Raw genomic sequence first — 18518 nt, forward strand, 5'->3', positions numbered from 1 at the left:
ACATTCAAATGTGTGCACGTATAAGCATATTTTCCAAAGGTTGCTCCAAAAAGTGCATAGAAATTTATAGCTTTCACTTGTTTTACTTTTTAGATATTGTTCAATAAATATTTATTCAAAAACAGCATTTTACCTCCTCTGCTAGTCCACTTCCTCTTTAAGGCGCAAAATCTTTTTCTGTCAGTTGTGTTTGAGACAAAAATTAGTCACACTTTTCAGATGAAAAATTATTTTAATTCTCAAGATGATAAAAATAATTTTGTGAACTCTGTAAACCATTGCATAACTGTAGTGTAACAATTTAACAAGTGTTAACAAACTAGTAATACACTACAGTAAATATGCGGTACACAATCCTCAATGTAGAAAAGAAACATCTAGTATTCTAAGACTTGCACCTGTTTTTGTGTTCACAACACAAAAATATCAATATATACCAACAGAATAATTTCTACAATTATCAGTATAGAATTTCCTACATATCCATACAGCTCATCACAAAATAAGGGACATATGTTTTAATCTATAATGTCTAAACCCACTTACATTAAGTAAATAGATCCATGAAATGCAGTTTCCTCAGATTTAACATTCTCTAACAAATCACTGTTTTACCCTGAGAAAAATACATTTCTTTCTTTATAGTTATTTTATGATTATGCTAACAAATAGAAACTTGAAAACTTGCATTTGTTTAAGTTCTAATAAATTTTATTGAATAGAAGTTCACAACTAGATGCTACATCATAATCAATTAACTGCGCTCCATAATATCCAGTGACCTATTCATTGAAATTCTAATTTAGAGCAATACATTCAATATTTCAGGGTTTCAATGTTAAAATAACATTTTTACTGAAATTTTCTAAAGTACATGGAACAACCGGCTCCACATTAAGATCATTTACTTTTGACTTTACACTAATATTTCTTTTTTTACTTAATTTGAACAGCTCCATACATGTACAAGATTGCATAAATCTTCTGGCTCCATTTTTATAATGTTAAAAACAAACAAACAAACAAAAAAAACAACAACAAAGAAGACACAACAACTAACAATAATGCAAAATAGATTAAACTATTCCAATGCAGAGCATAATGATACATCTATTACAGTTCATATACAAGATTCTCCCTGTTTGGTGCTTTTCTTTGCAAACTGTTGGGTTTCTGATATCAAATGACAAATCCACATCAGATCTGTGTGTTCAGTGGTCGGGCGTTGCTGTGTTTTCTTGAAGTGCATGGCAAATACAGACGATTATCAGTCAGTTAAAAAAAAAAAAAAAATCTGCTTCATCCTCTTAAACTGGTGAAGCAAACCTCATTAGATTAGCCTTTTTCCTTTCAGCTGAAGTAGGCTGAATGTATGAGACATTTAGCGATCACATTATGGTCCACAAAATACTGTAAGGCACTGAACTTTTGATTCCAATTGAGCAAGTTATATTTTGTCTCTTCAATTAATCCACATTACAGAATTATTAAAAGGCACAGACACATTTGAAAGCGTAATTGGTCCGAGAGAAACAATTAAAGAAATCTGAAGAAATGTAAAGAAAAACCAAGCTGTGCTTCCAAAGAGAACGTTTCATTTCTTCTAGAAATTTTTGGCAGGTAGACTAGTCTCTAGAGAGACTGAGGGTCAGCAACAAATTAAGTGGAATTATGTCTGTATCTGCAATTGATGCGTCACAATTGTCATCTGTCCCCGGGAAAACAACAACTAATTTGGACCACGGCTTTAAGAAACAGAAAACAGAGTCGGATAAAAAGAAAGCACCTTACAGGCCTAGCATAACAGTACACAATGCTATTCATTTCCAAACTGATTTTTATGTAGATAAGCAAAAATCAACAAACAAAATTGACTTCACAACAGTAGTGAAGTTTATATGGCCACTTCAGAAGCACAAATGTCATTCACCTTTGACATTCCTTCACTGTAGACAACAATTAAACTTACACTGAATCCGCGCTTAAGGTCAGCATGTGCTTGCCAGTACTGCACAATGTGCCATAAACGTCAATGTATACTTAATACAAAAATCAAATGTACGAATACACATTTTGTAAGGATCTGACCCATGCATTTATAATCATCTGCCACTCACTATGACAAGCTTTAGATAGAAAAAAGAAAAAAAAAAGATTACTGTTAATGAACATTAACTATTTAAGGTACTAGGTGATTTACTTTTTAAAATCAATTTCACTTTTCATTAATGAAGACAAATGATGAAATGTAGTAGAAAAGAAATAACAATACAGGTCTTTGGTAAAACTACAAAACATGGGCTCAAGTCTGTTACTGTTGTAAGCGAAAGCCACTGGCAAAGTCCTGTTATTGACTCAGGATATACTGAATGAAATATTAATGCAAAACAAATTACAATAAATCCATCTAAAAATAGAATTCCTGCCACTCACAACGCTGTCTCACCTAGAGATTCGGGAAAGACCGAGCTATGCTGACAGCTACAGGGTGATCTGCCCAATACTCGAGTACTTGTCTGAATTCTGTTCAAGGGTAAATTTTCCCCTCACAATACATAATTGGACAGCTACTAGACCACCGCTTTGGTTCATTTTTAGATTTTCCCCACTAGACATCATTAATTTTGTTGGCTTCACAGGCAAAACAAAACAGAACAAAAGGATACTGTGAATTAGCTGCACTGTACACTGCTATCCAGTGTATAGGGGGGTGAGGAAACAAAGCCAACCTTCAATCAATTCAAATAAAAATAAACAAAAAAGGGACCATCTACTGTAGTGCAGGTCCTTGACATCATTTTAAGGATTTACAAAAGTACTGAAACTTAGACTGAAATGAATTTACAAATGAAGAATTCAATTTGAAACAAGAAAAAAAGATTAAGTCAAGTTAGATGCAGAAGACATTATTCCAGGATCTGAAATCTGAGCTGTGGATGCACAACAACATTCAAACATCTAAATGTTTACAAGAAACTACATTAATACCTTTTCCAGTAGCAGCGAAGCTTGCAGAAGTTATTAAGCCTTAACTACACTAAAATAAGTACAAATATTCTGGCAGTGTGACACAGTGCGAACATTTTTTTTTTTCTTTTTTCTCCTTTTGTGTAGCTGGTTAATATATCGCATAACATGCAATACATGAAATGTTTAGCCTGCCTTTTATGCTTTAATATAATCATGAAAATCCTAAAATACCATTAACCTTTCTTGATATTTTTCCTCTGAGTTTCTTAATTGTCATCTGTGTAAATGTAAACAATGCATTTTCCCATTTATAAGTAGCAAAAAGTGTACCTGGAGATGCATGACTTTCTACTGGTTTTAAAGCAAGAATAAAAAGGGTTTTTTTTGTTTGTTTTTTTAAACACAGTAGAAGGTCATCTGAATTACGGGAATCTAAGCACAAACCCAACGCAGAAAATTACTGTGGAAATCTTCATTCACTGCAGAATCATTACAACAAACCCTACTGAACTGTTTAAAAAAAGCATTTTGTATGTTGCCGTATAAATTCATGTGGCCTAACTTTGCATACTCCCAAATCTTAAACTGGAAATCTAAATTCAAAGACTGAAGCTGCACCAAAAGAGCACCACAACCAAGGAATGAGTGGGTGAGTGGGTAGGTGGAGGGGAAGGTTCATTTCTAAGGGCAAAGTCAGGACACAGGCACTGACAATTTTCATATTCAATCATCTTCTGCAGAAATACTTAATGGAATTTGGCCAAATACACTGGCATATATTTATATTTACACACATATAGTCATAAACATGTCAATGCCTCTGCAGAATTAAAATACACATTTTGCAGAAAACGCGTGCACAAGCTTTGACTACTTGTGTTTGCGTTGACAATTCTACACATAACCTTTTGAACTAAGGCAAGGCACTTTAGAGTTAGAGGCCAATATGTTCTAGACAAGGTCAAGAGGCTAGATTCCTACAAAAAATAAGAGGAAAAAAAAAATAAAAAGTGGGAAAAAAGGAAAGAAAAAAAATATCCCAGTTTCAGGCTTATAGCAAATACAATACATGCTTCTCTAATGGATAGGCTATATAAATTTCTACAAAACAAAACTGATTGAAAAACAGCCTTAACATGTAGCATGTGCCTTACTGATATTACAGCTGCTGGTTATGCCTAAAGTGCAGTTTAAATTTGCACTTATTTGATTGAAATTTTTATAAATCTAGTTATGAAAGTAGAAACTATTAAGTACTTTTTTTTTTTAATGAAATCTTAATATGTAGAACCATGCTATGATCTAACAATAGGAAACATGAAATATTCAATTATGTTTCACAGTACACACAAAAGCTTCAGACATTGTGTAGCTTATTATGTAGAAAACAAATGTATAAATCTAAAAAATAAAGACACAAAAGAATACCTACAAAGCAGCTTAAAGCAAATTTCTATATTTATATATATTTATATATACCCTTGAATAAAGTCCCAGGTCAACAAAGTGCTTTTAATAAGAAAAACTTCTTCAGAAAGTTGGTCAAAATAATGATGCTTGACTGTTTTGCATTTAAAAAAGAAAGTTGGTGAAATTTTATTTTGGAGGGTTTAAAGAAAATATGACTTTAATTAAAGAGGACTGCTTTAAATGGGGTTTTGAGATTTTCTCTTGATTTAAAGATGACAAACCTTACTGGATCTTTAGTATTTTATGAATCTGTTTTTTTACTACAATGAAAATGTGGTTTTCATCACATAAACAGTTCTCGTAGCGCTGTGTTTAATAATGAAATGTATACTAATTCAGCTTGACAAGGACCTGCTTTGTGGTTCTCCATCACATACACCACCAGTGCACATATTGTTTTCCTGATCAGACTAATTGAGCTTAAAACAAATATGTGATTCCTGGATTAGACATCAGTCACTTGGTGCTAGGATGTCTGGTTTCTTGAATGGTTTCCAAATTGTTATTTTTTGATCCGGATGAGTTCCTCTGTAATTAAAGACATATCTGCTTTGAGTTTTGCTCACTTTAGCTTTACCATCAGCAGAATAACCTCAGCTTTGGATGGCCACCATGTTCCCAACATTTGCCAATTTTTGAGATGTCACTCTAACATCCTTATGGTTCAATGCTTTAATGTTTATTCACATTAAAGCAGTTCATAATTGTAAGTTATAAGCATTGCATTTAGATACAAACTCAGTCCTTATGTACGGAATTTTTAAGTAAGCTTAGTAGCAGACTTCTAATGTATAATTTTGTATGTACTCTTGCCTAGGTGGGATAGTAGACAGGTGGCTGTGTGCTAGGAGGACCTGATTTTATGTCCTGTACAATGTTTTAATCATGATTCCATATTATTCATTAACTAAATGCCTGGTTTTCATATAGAAAGTGCTTGGCTATTTGATGTCAAGTGAACATAAAATGAGCAAAAACCACAACGATTGAATCCCCTGTATGCAATCTGATTGATAATACTATTTGTTTGGTCAGTCAAACACCATTTCATCCTAACAGACACTGCTGTGTAGAAAATTGTAATATTTATTAGTAGTTTTTCAAAGGGCTAATTGATTAAATAGTACCTTAAGTAACTGTACATCACCACTTCAATATTTTTGTTCTACAGTAGGGACATTCTGTTTTACTAGGTGCACAGTTCTCACAGAGTACATAATGTTGGCAAGGCTGCAGAACAATGCAACGATCATGCTTTTGGCAAACTATACATTTCTTTGACTGAAGCTGATATATTACCTGTTGGGGGAAGAAGAGAATTGAGATCAGCTGCAACTTAGGGAAATGCAGTTCATGCAGACTTTTCAAATAAACATGCTTGATGACAAACATGGATCTGAATGACAGTCTGACAAACTGTTTTAAAACTAAACCGATGCTACAAATGAAATGCTGTGTGTGCTCTGGGCTTTCTTACCCCATCTATAAGGTCTAGGTCATTACGCAGCTGACTCTGGATGGAGTGAAGCTTAGACAAGGGAAGCTGGTCCAGCTCTCCATAGCTACGTAGAAGAGGTGTTCCAGGGGTGCGACAAAGCGCATCAAAGTCCCCCTGGAGCTCTTTCAGCTTGCGCTCCGTTTCTTCCCATTTCTGTTCTGCCAGCTGCCGCTCTGCCTCTGCTGTCTTTGCTTGCTCCTTTGCTTCATGAGCGTCTTTCTGGCAAGCTTCACAGGCCTGGAACAAAGGTGAGGGTTGAATTAAAAAAAAAGTATAAAAAGGGAAATAACTGGCACACAGTCAGTGTGTATACTTACTTGCTTCACCTGATGCCAGGCCTCCTCAAATTGTTTGATCTTCCTCTTGGCCTCATCCAGCTCTCTGAAAAGGCGGGCCACATCAGCACTGGTGGTTGTGGAGGTTAGGCTGCTGAAAACTGGAGATGGACTGGGTGAAAAGCTGCCACTTACAAAGTCCCAAATGCTGCTAGCTCCTCCGTTCAAGCCTAGGTGAGCGACGTGTTAAGATAAGAGCGATTTAGATTAAACAAAATCTTGGTTGCACTAACTTGTGTCACTTTTTACACGATCCATCTCTATTAGTCATACTTTCAGCTTCACTACTGCACACAGAACTAGATTATACACCGAAGGGAAGCTGAAGGAAGGGGCTGATGAAAGCAAATGCTTTCCAGCTTGCTCGGGGGAAAATGTGATCAGCTTACCCAGAGAGTTCTGGGAAGAGGAGGTGGGTGTTCCCAGAAGGCCGTGCTCTTGCTTGGCTAGCATGTTTGAAGGTTGATTTTGCTGAGATACTGTCCCAGACAGCAGGGACTGTGACAGCGACTGGGAGAGAGAACTTAGAGGGGAGGTGGAGAGCGATGATGAAGAATTAAAAGAAGATGATCGTGCCAATGAGCCAGGAATGTTGACAGGAGCAGATCCACTTAGCACCCTTTGACCTGAAGGACAAAGCATATACAGGTGTTCTTTAGAAACACACAAATCCTAATGGAAGGATTTGTGATGAATAAGTGCTTGAAACATATGAAGTGACCTTACCTGCCATTCCCACACTGTTATCTTGATCCTCTAACTCCTTATCAAGCGATGCAACATTAATGTCACTAAAGTTGAGGTCCAGTGCGGATCCTGACGGGAAACAAAACAAATCTGACTGAAATTTGACAACAAACTGCAGAGTGACAGTCAGTTCAAGCTGTTTTCCCTTTGTTTTGCATACACTTACCAATGACAGACTCCACTGTGTTGCTCCCTGGATAGAAAGGAGTGGCTTTTGCATTCATCGTTGATAAGGTGGTGGGTGAAGAACTGTCTGAACCAATACTAGAGGCCAAGCTTGATGTTATACTGGAGGTAAAGCTTGATGCCAATGGGTTCACCACAGAGAATACAGTATTTTGTGTCTAAAAGCAAAGCACAGTAAAGCGTTTAATTCCTATGTTCTCAATTACAAGTTTCATAATAAAATAAACACATTATCTAAATGACTCACTAAAAACAAACCTGTTTTTCTTGGTCCATCATTTTTTGATCCACCTGTCCCTTGTTCTTAATCTGGAAATGATCAAATGGCAAAGACAGTCTATTTCAGTGCCATATCCTTTACATCAAGCCAGTATTAATCAAAATAGTTTTATTGCACCTGCCCTGGACTAACACATTTTATCTTAACCATTTTTCACCGTCCCTGCACTTAGGCTTCGCAGCGCTCACGGCTCTTGTCATTCTGATGATTAACATTTATGGAGCACCTTTCTTCAGACTGACTGCAGACTGTAATTAAACCGATCACGTTACTTCATTCTGCCTTCATCTTGTAGCACTAGCAAATCGTGAGTGCAGGAGACAGTAACATTTTACTGTGAGTGGAAGTCTTCTATAAAGCCAGAAAACATTTAAAAATTCCCTTTAGGGGAATTCTTAGCAAGGAACTATAAAACCACAAATGCAGTTTAAGAACCGAAACTATTTGCTGGTCAGCTTGATCATAAGACAATGCTACACTTCAGAAGATTTGACATTTCTTTAGACGAACAGAAATGCCATAAAGTGAGCATATTATGTTCATTTTAAAGTCCAGGATGTGGTTTGTGGCTCAGCTGCAGGGGAGCGGTGGAGACCATTTTTATGCCATATTTTTATTCTAGGGCTCTAATAAAGCAGCTTTCCATGATTCACAGTTCTAGTTATTTCATCTTATACTGGGCCTTAGTGTAGTGTCTCAAAAACAAAATTTTAGCTCTTTTAAAGTCATTTTAAAGCAAGTGTCCTGTAATATTCGACAGGTGTTTAACATTTAACAAGTCATCATCACATACATATAGTGCATGTACGTAATGGGATATTTTAAAGAAATCAATGACATGACAAGCAAACAATGAAATACGAGGAAAAGGGCTTGAAGTGGTCAAATTAAAATGGCATGGCAAACAATAAACGAGTGACAAATGGCTGCGATAAAAGTGTAAAGCCCTAAGCTGTGTGTGGGGTTTGGTTTTCCCGAGGTTAGAGAGAGCAGTCTGTGTACCTGATCTTCACGTTCAAAGCCCGGAGCTTTGGGATAGTTAGACGTCAGAGATGAGACACTGGATGTGGTGGACTCTGAACATGAATTATTATTATTTAAGGATTTGAGCCTGCTGCTGATGGATCCCATTGGGGATAACAAAGTGTCGCTTCCTGAGCTTGACGTTACAGTTGAGCTATTAGAACATGAAACCTGAGAAAGACAAGTGCACATGGTCTTATAAAAACGATGAATACAAAAAAATGACACGAAATAAAAACATCACAATGGATGAGCTATGAAAGTGATGACAGAGTTCTCAGACGTTTGAAATCAAACTGTTTAAAATTGTGTCTCGTGTGAGTGAGAAATGGAGACAACCTACACTTCCTATTTGTCCATTGCTACTGGCTGTGCTGTTGGTGGAGTTTCCTCCACTGTTCCACTCAGTGACTGGACACTCTGAATACTGCTGAGAGCTCAGCTGGGACTGAGAACTCGACTGTATCGCTGTTAGCAATGAGCTCATGGTCTCTTCTGTAGAAGGAATTCCTAAAAACATATAAACATAACATATGTATATGTTAAGTCTCAAAACACCCTCAAATCCTTTTCACTGTACTCAAGATAGTATTAAGGCAAACATGCACTTACTTTCTACATGTGCAAATGCACAAAACGGTCCTCTGGGACAGTATCCAGTCTGGCGCATGTCATTGCATTTGGTGGATCTGTAGATCTTGGGAGACAGAAAATCAGGATTATAAAGAAATAAGATGAAAATGTGTCTCACTATAGAAAACTAACCACAGCGTCAGTCTCATCAACAAAACAATATTATGGTTCATACATTAGAGACCGAGGAGATGAGTGATGTAGTCACAGTAATATGACTAATACATGAAATCTGTCTGTTCAGGTGACCCTGAACCAGCCAATGGTTATGCTACAGGCTTAGGCTCCTGGGGGGGCCTCTCATTCTATACCACTGATATTGTAGGCTTTTTACTTACAATAAACAAAATAAATATAAAGCATCTTGAGGTGGCCGTTGTTATAAACTACTGCTAGATAAATAAAACTGAATTGAATCTATATCCACAGAAGTTGAATTACGCAGGATCTAATGCCATCATGTTGCCTGGAAACCACCTATCAATGGGTGACAATCCATTTTTAGCCTTTCCTTCAGCACCTTATGAAAGCTTCCTATTGTTTTAATTTCACAACAACAACTTCCATCACAAAAATTTAACTGTACATGCCTAGTAACAAGGCTAAAATTACTCTGTTTTTCCATATAAACAACATCCACCGAGCACTTGTAATTTTTCTCAATGATACATGTATCTGTCTGGCAAGAAGATGAACAGGACAAGAAATACAGTACCATGGACATGTACTAGTAATGAAAATGTGCAATAATCTTTATTATTATAATCTTAATTTTAAAATTAAGATTATAATAATAATCTTATTTTTTAAAATAATCTTACTATTACAAATTTTTATTTTTTTTTAAATGTAGCATTAACACAAAATGGTTATAATTATGTGAGTGAAAGAGTTTTTTGCTTATAAGCATCTCTATGAACATTTTGTTGACATTTCACACTACTTCTAGGCACAACTAATGCTCAAAAATACATCATATTATGCATTATGGCCATTGTATTTTCACTCTAAGCTTGAAAAACTCGCATCGTGACTAAAACAAACTTAACTCACCTCTGGATGAAACTGCTGTTCGGTACGAGAATGGCAATACTGGCAACTGTCTCCACTTTCACACTTTGAGGGCTCGCCCCATTCATCACCGTGCTTCACATTAGGGCAAGGAGTTGACCTGCATTCAGAAGAGGCAGCTTTAACATTTTAGAATTAGAAGCCTTCATATTTTAACTTATACAGAATGAAAACTCACCTGTACTTGAACTTTCGAGGATTTCTCCTCCGATCTCTACTGTTGTGGTAGTGGGGGCAAGCATAGCCCTGTCTGCATAGTCTGGGTGGCTTAGTACACTGATCTGTTTTATAATTGGCTAAAACAAAAGTGGTATCTGCAAAAAGAGGCATCGCAGTTTACTTTCTTATCCCTATTACAATGAAAAATAAATAAATAAACAAAACGAATAAATAAAGAACATTGATTTGATTAGCATTCAATACAACAAACGGCATGCAAGTTGGAGTTTCTAACCTTGCCACCGGGGATCTTCTGTCAGAGTTTTTTCAATCATAGCTTGGCTGGCTAGCACACCAGGCTGCAAATCAGGAATCCCTTCCCCAGATCCCAACTGTCCATTTTGGAGGGCCTCTTGTGCTTGGATTTCTCTGTGCATAAAGAGTTAAAAACATTTTTAACTCAGTGTACCTTAAAAAAAACAAACAAACAAAAACAAAACAAAAACAAAGCAACAACAACAACACCAAAAAACACTTTTAAAGGAAACTGAAAAACACTCTGAAGGGGAAATCTCCAAGCCTACTCTCATAACCAGTCAAAAACAAGTTTCAATCTAATGATATTTGCTTACTTTGAAACTCAAAATACTACACAAATAAATATAAAGAGACACCATATCATGGATTAGATGTATATAGTACATCCAAAGGAAACTGCAAACCTACGGCCTGTGGGCTGGAATTGGACCACTAAAGGATCCAACAGGGCCCACTGTAATGGTTTTTGAGAGTAAAACTTTTAAGGGATTTTGGAGAAGTTACAGCAGAAACACTGACAATGATGTCATTAAAGTAGTAGTGTGAGCTGGTAATTTCATCTGAGTCTGAACCATTGTCACTTTCACAAAGACAGACAGCGTGAAAACCAAGACCCTGTGCCCACACCCTTCTTTCATCTTCAATAGTAGCATTTCTTTGTAATGTGAGTGTAATCCATGCTGGAAAAACCAAGACATGATGTCTTCTTTTTCTTAATTTGGCTGTAACTTGTTTTATAAATGACTAGCTAATTGTTAATGTTGTCAGACTGTCTTGAGACATGAGAAATAAAGACAAATTTGGAGGCGTTTCTTTTTAACAGGTTGTCATTGATGTGTTTTACTTGTCCAGCTCACATGAAAGTCAGCAGAGCAGTACATGACCATTACTTATGAGTGTATGCACTGATTTAAACAGACTCCTTAAGCTCATTAAAACATATTTATATATTATAACTTGTTCAGGAAAAAAAAAGTCTCTATAAACCAAATCCACACATACAAAATAGCTACTCTGCACTGCAGGGGTTTAATGTAGCTCATTTGCTAAATGCATTGTAAGCTCTGAGTGAAAAGTCTGGCAGGCATAAAAGAGGCCACTATTTGCTTTGCATGTCACCTGATATCATAGACTGGAGGTCGGAGATCATGTGGCCCATGAGCAAAAGCACAGTGGAGGCCATTCTTCACACAATGCCCTCGAGCATCTGTCTCATGGATACAAGTGCCAGTCTTGTAATATCGTAGATGGTACTTGCGCTCTGTGTCACCAGTGGTCCGGTGTAAATAAGGACAGCTAAGAAAAACAAAGAAAACATTCACAACTTTCACCAGTTGATCCAAATAGGATATCTGAACAGAAACAATCTGACAAGGCAATGAAATAATATGCAACATAAAATGTCCAAAAACTAAACATATAGCACAAGTACAATTATTTTAAAATGCTTCATCCTTCTTCGATTATTAATGTTAATGCTATAACAATTCACTATAAATCCATAAGGACTATAAAGGAATTCTTATAGCTGTACATATTTTAAGATTCTGCTGTAAGTGCAGGACTCTGGAAATCTAGAGTTTTAAAATGGTAACTTTGCAGGCCAGTGATTGACACTTTTAACCTTGATGTAAATGTTGCAATCTGTGTACCAACCACACAAGTTGCAACACACTCTTCCGAGCAAATGTTTTCAAACTTAAAAGCAGCTCTGCAGTTATCAGTGCTCAGTTCAAAAGCCTGCATCTCTGACCCGTATGATATGGGGTATAACGGTGCATTAGTACCTATGGATTTGCAAGATTGCAAAGGCAGCATCAAAGCTAAAAAGATATACTGGCTTCAGAGCAACATATATTCTGATCCAAATCACAAACTTTTTCAGGGAAGGGATTGAATATTTCTGTAGGGCATACTAAACCCCAAACTTCATCTGTTACAGCAGCATGGTTTCTCATCCAAAGAGCCCAAGGTGCTGAACTGGCCTGCTGGTAATTCAGACCTTTCACCATCTCAAAACATTTGTTGCACCGTGAAATAAAAAAGTACAACAAGGAAGACACAGGAATGTTGAACATAATCCTATATCAGACAATAATATCTCTTATATTTATTGATTTTTTATTTTAAAAAAGACCCTAACCTAATAATATCAAAGAATGTTTAATTAATATGATTTTCCCCGTGGTTCCAAAATATGTGTATTTTTTTCTTTTTATGATTTCAGAGCATTTTTTTAATAGTTTACACCATTTTATTTGGATGACATATCCCTTTGAAAGCACTTTTTCTTTTTGTGAAAAGCATTTACATGCATACGTCATTTTATTTACCCACTGTACTTTTCTTCCTGTTGTTTTAAAGTGCCCCTTGTAGTGGATATGTGTGTGATACTAGATGGGGATTTCTTTTTTTAAATAACCCCAGTTATTTACACTCTTCCTGTCTAAGTGCCACATTAAGTACCACCCTGGTTTTCTATTGGGCACACCCCATTTTCAGGGACAATGATTGGCTTTAAGCCACATGACCATACACCCAGCCATCTGTGCTGTTGCCTCTTTCATGGATATGTATGTTGGCCATATAGAAATGTTTTTACTTATTTATTTAGTCTGCACACATTAAAATGTTGCCTGCAGCACGTTTTATAATGATCCTGAAGGCCACAAGCTGAATCAGTCAATGTTAAACTTGTTCTTTATATGCATGTTGCTTGAGCTTTAATTGCTTCAGACTTTGTTTTCCTCCATACATGTTGGAAATAGGTGAAGTTGCGCTAAAACGCTTTATTCTGTTACCACAATGCAGGGCTAACACACTACCAATGCCTCAAGATATGTAGAGCAAATAAGCCTCTTGAATAAACCAAATTTTCCTTTCTTGAGCAGTTGCTATAGCAACACATAAGGTCATACAAAAATAGCATCCATTAGTAGAGGAGGAATTGTAAGGATTGAATACTTTAATCATTTCATTTTTTTTTTAATCATTTCTATCAGGCACTCGATTAAATGCGCCATCACAATTTCCTGTCACACCGAGAGGCTGCTGTCTGTATATACTACTCGGCGCAAATTATTGCATTAGTATTAGGAATGTCACTGCAACCCTTTAGCAGCTCGATAATTAAACTTCCACCTCACCGAGAAGCGCAGCCCTTTAGCGAAACCATTTCCCCCCAGGGACAGCCCACAAAATACCCAACACACAAAACTACAGATGTTCCATAATCAGTAATCACATATTAAACTATAAATGGGGCACTGTGGTAAATGGATATTTCGAAAATATGACGCCTGGAATATAAATAAATGGTTGTGTGTCAAATTACACAGCCTTTAGACAGAGGTAATAGCAGAAGCAGTAAATATAATGCTGGGGGGCAGAGTCAGCCTCTCAAAGGCTACATTCACACTGCAGGCGAAAGCGCATCAAATCCAACTTTTTTGACCCTATGCGACCCATGTCCGATCATGGTATGACAGTGTGAACGGCACAAATCCGATAATTTTCAAATCCGATCTGGGTCACTTTCGTATGTGGTACTGAATCCGATACATATCTGATGTTTTAGAAAGCGACTGCTGTTTGAACGGTCATGTCGCATTAAATCCGTCTTTTACGTCACTGACACAAGACAGACGGCAATTATCAGCGCCGGTGAAGCGCCAGATAAGACATCGCGAACACTTCCTGGCCATCCAGTGAAACTGTTGGGAAGACAACGTTGAAGAAACGTGAATATTTTATTTGTACTGTATAATCTGCAGATTCTGACAGAAATCTGCAACTATCCTTTGAAGCACCGCTCCTCTCTAAAACAGCAATATGGATCATTGTTAGGCCATATGTAAATAACAAAATAACTTTACAACTTAAAGAAAAATTGGGAAACGTAAAGTCCGACACAAGTCTTTATATTAAGGGCCATCAGTCAAACAATATTGTTTGGTCTGGGTCTAAACAGAGCGCGTTGTGTGTGACGTCTTCTTTTGCGCATGCGGGCCGCTTTGAGGGTTCACACTAGAGCGTGTTTGCTGTCACACTTTATTTGTAGTGTGAACAAGCAGAGAAAAAAAAATCGGATTTGATCAAAAAATTGGAATTGAACATTAAGACCTGCAGCGTGAACGTAGCCAAATATCCCACTTCAAGGACAAGAGGGTTTGCTCTCATACTACACATAAAGGGCAAATCCTGTCAAAAAAAATTGTGATTTCAGACTTGTAGATTTACGTGTGGAGGGACAGTAACTGTGTGTATATGTAAGCATTTAAACACTGCAGAGAGTAGAATTAACAGTAACAGTATTGTAGAAATTCATTTCACCGAAACAATAACGCGGCGCACAGTGTGACGCATGCACCAGTTTATTGTATTTCCAGACTTGCTTTCGGCACAATTTACAGTGCACGCTACTCTGTTTTTTGTCAGACTTGAAATAGCCGAAATACCTTCACACTACGGAACTTCTTTGGCTCTTCCGTTCGACAATCTCTCCGGCATTGGAACCATCATCTGTTTTCTCTTCGGTCACGCTCGGTTGATTTTTCTAGTCGGCACACTCATTTCCTCCATTATGCGCTGGCTCCATTACCCGCTGGCTGCTTCCCAAACAAACACACGTGCGGCTTGGCACTTGTGCTGTGCGTAGCAAGTCACGCGACGTGACGCTGCGGCTGTGATTGGTTCAGCTCTGCGCTACTGAATTTGGATCGGCTGACCTTTTTTTTTTTTTTTTAAGAGGACAAGAGCGGCGAGGTCTATCGCGATAGCTTAATTTCTCTATCGAGTAAAAGTTATATCGCGATACATATCGTTATCGTTCTATCGCCCAGCTCTAACAAAAAGATATAAAGCTGTTTTTATATTCATATTGCATGACAAAACTATGTAAAAAAATTTGTATTCAAATAAAACTGGTCCTCATTCAGTGAAGCTTTTAGAAGAAAAATATTGGGGAAAAAAAGCCCCAAAATAAGTACAGCTTTTACTCTTACATTGTGCTCCATTGCTATTCATTTAAAAATTCTGAGGTGTTGTGATATACACCAGACCGAAGTGCACCTTTTGAAGCACAATATAAAGCCTTTCATGCAATTCATTGTACCTGCATGATGAACCTGAAGTCCATTTTCATGGAGGCACATCGTTGGCCAAAAAGAATGTGATTGCTTTGTAAAGCGGATGGAACACTGAGTAGTTGTGCTGTTTTGTGGCGCAACACATCTAGAAAAAATGCTGCAGGCTTGTTGCATTTATTAACATCACCTGCCCTAAATCCAAAGCATTTCTAAACAACAAATGATGATGATCCAACTTCTAGGAATGAGCTCTTCACTTTCTGCTGCACTGACAGACTTTTTAACGGTTTGTTATCTACAGTATGTCATCACTGCGGTCCAGTGCATTTAGGAGCCCTGAGGCTGTGTAGTGTGCTGCAGGTAACAGCTATGATTGGCACAGGCAGGCATGTCGTCAGGGAGTGTCTGATTTGCTCTTGCTTTATGTTCTATTGGCGAAGGACGGATTTACAATATCAATTAATCATCATCATTTTATTGTGGAAAATCAAAATCACGATTGAGATTAATATTCGATTAAATGTGCAGCCGTATATCAGAAACACAAAACACTGAGTCATTTTTTGATGGACATTTCTAAGCAATACTGATGTTAAAATTAAACACAAAATATGTTACCTAATGCTGGCATCATTTTTTTCTTATTTGCTTTTTTACTTGTTATTAATTTCATTTTATGTGCGAGACAAAGACATGTTCATTATACATAAACAACTAAAATTCTTTAAAACCTTTCAGGAAAGCTATTTTGGTCATACAGCCTGAAAAATGTAAAACATGACATGAAAAGAGTAAACTGAGATCAAACAAACATGCTTCAAACGTCAACAGCTGCCAGGACGCAGTGACACACTCATGTAGCTGCCCTGACTGAAGTTGCGGGACTTACTCATCGCCATCTGGGCAGATGCCTGTGGTCTCGTCGTACTTGGTGCAGTAAACGTCGGGGCTGTAGTTGAAAGTCCCGTCCCTTCTTCGTATGGGTCGCCTTCGTCGCTGGTTGAGAAAATGCCAGTGAAAGCACGTAAAGGGTCTGTGCTGCGTACACTTGTGCTGGAGGAACAACGGGCACTGCTCTGTCCTGAACTCCTTCAAGTATCTGAAACAAGCAGGGCAAACACGAAGCGGGATTTAAACGGCTATCCGCTAGCAAGTAAGAGCTTAGCCAAGGGAAAAGTTTAGCAGGGAGTCGTGTTGTAGCCTACTATACATTTTGGGTCAGTAGAGTTAGCTTGCTATGCTGAGTGAAGACTACGTATGTTTTTCGTCGTAAAGCTCGTACAGAGCACCTGAGCGTACGTCTATAAATGTGCGTAGCAAGAGGGAACTCAAAATAAGGCCGAGCTATTTACAAGCGGACTGGTTAGCGAGTTCCTGGCTAATCATTTAGCGAACCAAGTTGACGGTGTAATATTAACCAGACCCATCAAAACCCTTTCATCAACAGCACGAAACACTTCAAAACGATCCCGCTAACGGTTGGCTAACCAGTTTGGTGATTTAAGATCCTAGAGTTTCCTGTATTGACGCAGATGTCTTTAGCGTACAGTCGCTGTCTGCTATGTAACGTTAGGTAGTCACAAAGCCAGGAAAAGCACCATGTTTTTAACGCACGCACAGGAGTTGAGGAATGCTGGAAATGCACGCGCGCAAAGGTGCGCGTTCAAAAGAGCATTTTCAGCAGCGAACGATTTTGTTGTTTCTTTGCAGCAGCTTTACTCACGTATAGTGGGTAGGTTTCTCGGTTTGAGGAGACGCATTGGCCGCCGTTTTCGAAACCGACGGCATTTTCAGTCAAAACAATGAATTGCGCATGCGCTCGGATCTGTTGCTCCCGTGAATGCATGTTCGCCTGCACGCCAGCGCACTGCAAACACCAAACGCGACCGCACGGGGGGAGTATGGGGGCACTGTAATCACGGAACGATGACTCACTTCACACACTGTTTATATCTTATTCACATGCCTTTGTTACGCCTCATACCAATATACCTGTATTTGTTTGTATTGTACTTAGATTTTCATTCGTTTAGAGATTTCATGATATTTCAGTCATTCTTTTTGTAGTTTTTACCTATGGCTATGGCGTTCTTTCTTTTTCTTTTGTATTTATTTTTAATAGTCTGAATAGCTGTTTTGCTATAGGTTGTGTTTAATATTTGGCTTAAACACAAAAGTAAAAAAAAAGCTTTTGTGTTAAATAATTTCTCTGCCTTTATTTACCTTTTTCTGTCTGTTTGTTTTTAAATAGTTGCAATCATTAAGCTTGTCGTGTTAAAACCTGTAAAACCCTCAGTGTTACTTGAAAAAAGTGACTTTGTTTAGTCAAATGCACCTTACTGCTTGTGAGTAGTATAAATAAATGGTCTCTCATCCAATTAAACCTTTTAAAGGATTATCAAGCCATCACTGAGCAACAAGTGGAGTTTAAAGCTCCAGTCAGAGAGGGCCAGAAAACCAAGCTTCATCTTAGAATCAGTTGTTTTTCATGTTATGTGCTGAGTGTTCATTAAATCTAACCGATTTCAGGCCAACTTTCTGTTATGTCACAGGATTTAAAAAATATGCTTGAATGATGAATTATCTGGAATGACAGATAAAAATCAATGTGATGTAGTTTGTAGTAAGTAAGCTTTGATGTAGTAAGTTATGTTATGAGATGGTGATATATCAGATTGTTTTTTCTGTTTCTTTATTGTTGAAAAATCTAAAGGAGTAGTTGTTTTGCTTTTTGCATCTTT

General features: G+C 37.4%; 1 protein-coding gene across 5 annotated transcripts; it reads right to left on the reverse strand.

The window, feature by feature from the left end:
* Nucleotides 1-4454: 4454 nt before the first annotated feature.
* On the reverse strand, nucleotides 4455-17572 carry unkl (unk like zinc finger). 5 transcript variants are annotated; one of them, XM_085351737.1, is made up of 16 exons: nucleotides 17501-17572; nucleotides 16667-16876; nucleotides 11810-11986; nucleotides 10668-10801; nucleotides 10392-10527; nucleotides 10196-10313; nucleotides 9122-9206; nucleotides 8853-9019; nucleotides 8489-8680; nucleotides 7465-7515; nucleotides 7187-7364; nucleotides 7000-7089; nucleotides 6663-6899; nucleotides 6256-6443; nucleotides 5918-6175; nucleotides 4455-5739 (listed from the first exon to the last, which is right to left on the reverse strand). In XM_085351737.1, the coding sequence occupies exons 1-16, from the start codon at nucleotides 17563-17565 to the stop codon at nucleotides 5584-5586; spliced, it is 2442 nt and encodes an 813-aa protein (XP_085207863.1). In that variant the 5' UTR covers nucleotides 17566-17572; the 3' UTR covers nucleotides 4455-5583. The 5 variants fall into 5 exon arrangements, with proteins under 5 accessions (XP_085207863.1, XP_085207864.1, XP_085207862.1 ...); XM_085351738.1 differs by having other exon boundaries at nucleotides 6256-6374; nucleotides 7000-7110; XM_085351736.1 differs by having other exon boundaries at nucleotides 7000-7110.
* Nucleotides 17573-18518: the final 946 nt, after the last annotated feature.

This window comes from Diplotaxodon limnothrissa, linkage group LG4 (assembly GCF_057381915.1).
Source record: "Diplotaxodon limnothrissa isolate DT_005_m linkage group LG4, D_limnothrissa_male_GT1.1, whole genome shotgun sequence".
Classification (NCBI taxonomy): domain Eukaryota; kingdom Metazoa; phylum Chordata; class Actinopteri; order Cichliformes; family Cichlidae; genus Diplotaxodon; species Diplotaxodon limnothrissa.

Excerpts from the sequence above, each read along its gene's own strand:
- unkl (XM_085351736.1), bottom strand. The coding sequence starts at position 17,565 with ATGCCGTCGGTTTCGAAAACGGCGGCCAATGCGTCTCCTCAAACCGAG. Across the intron at positions 9,020-9,121 it reads TGCATTTGCACATGTAGAAA|GAATTCCTTCTACAGAAGAG; the intron begins GTAAGTGCATGT and ends ATATGTTTTTAG. Across the intron at positions 7,516-8,488 it reads GCTTTGAACGTGAAGATCAG|ATTAAGAACAAGGGACAGGT; the intron begins GTACACAGACTG and ends GATCATTTCCAG.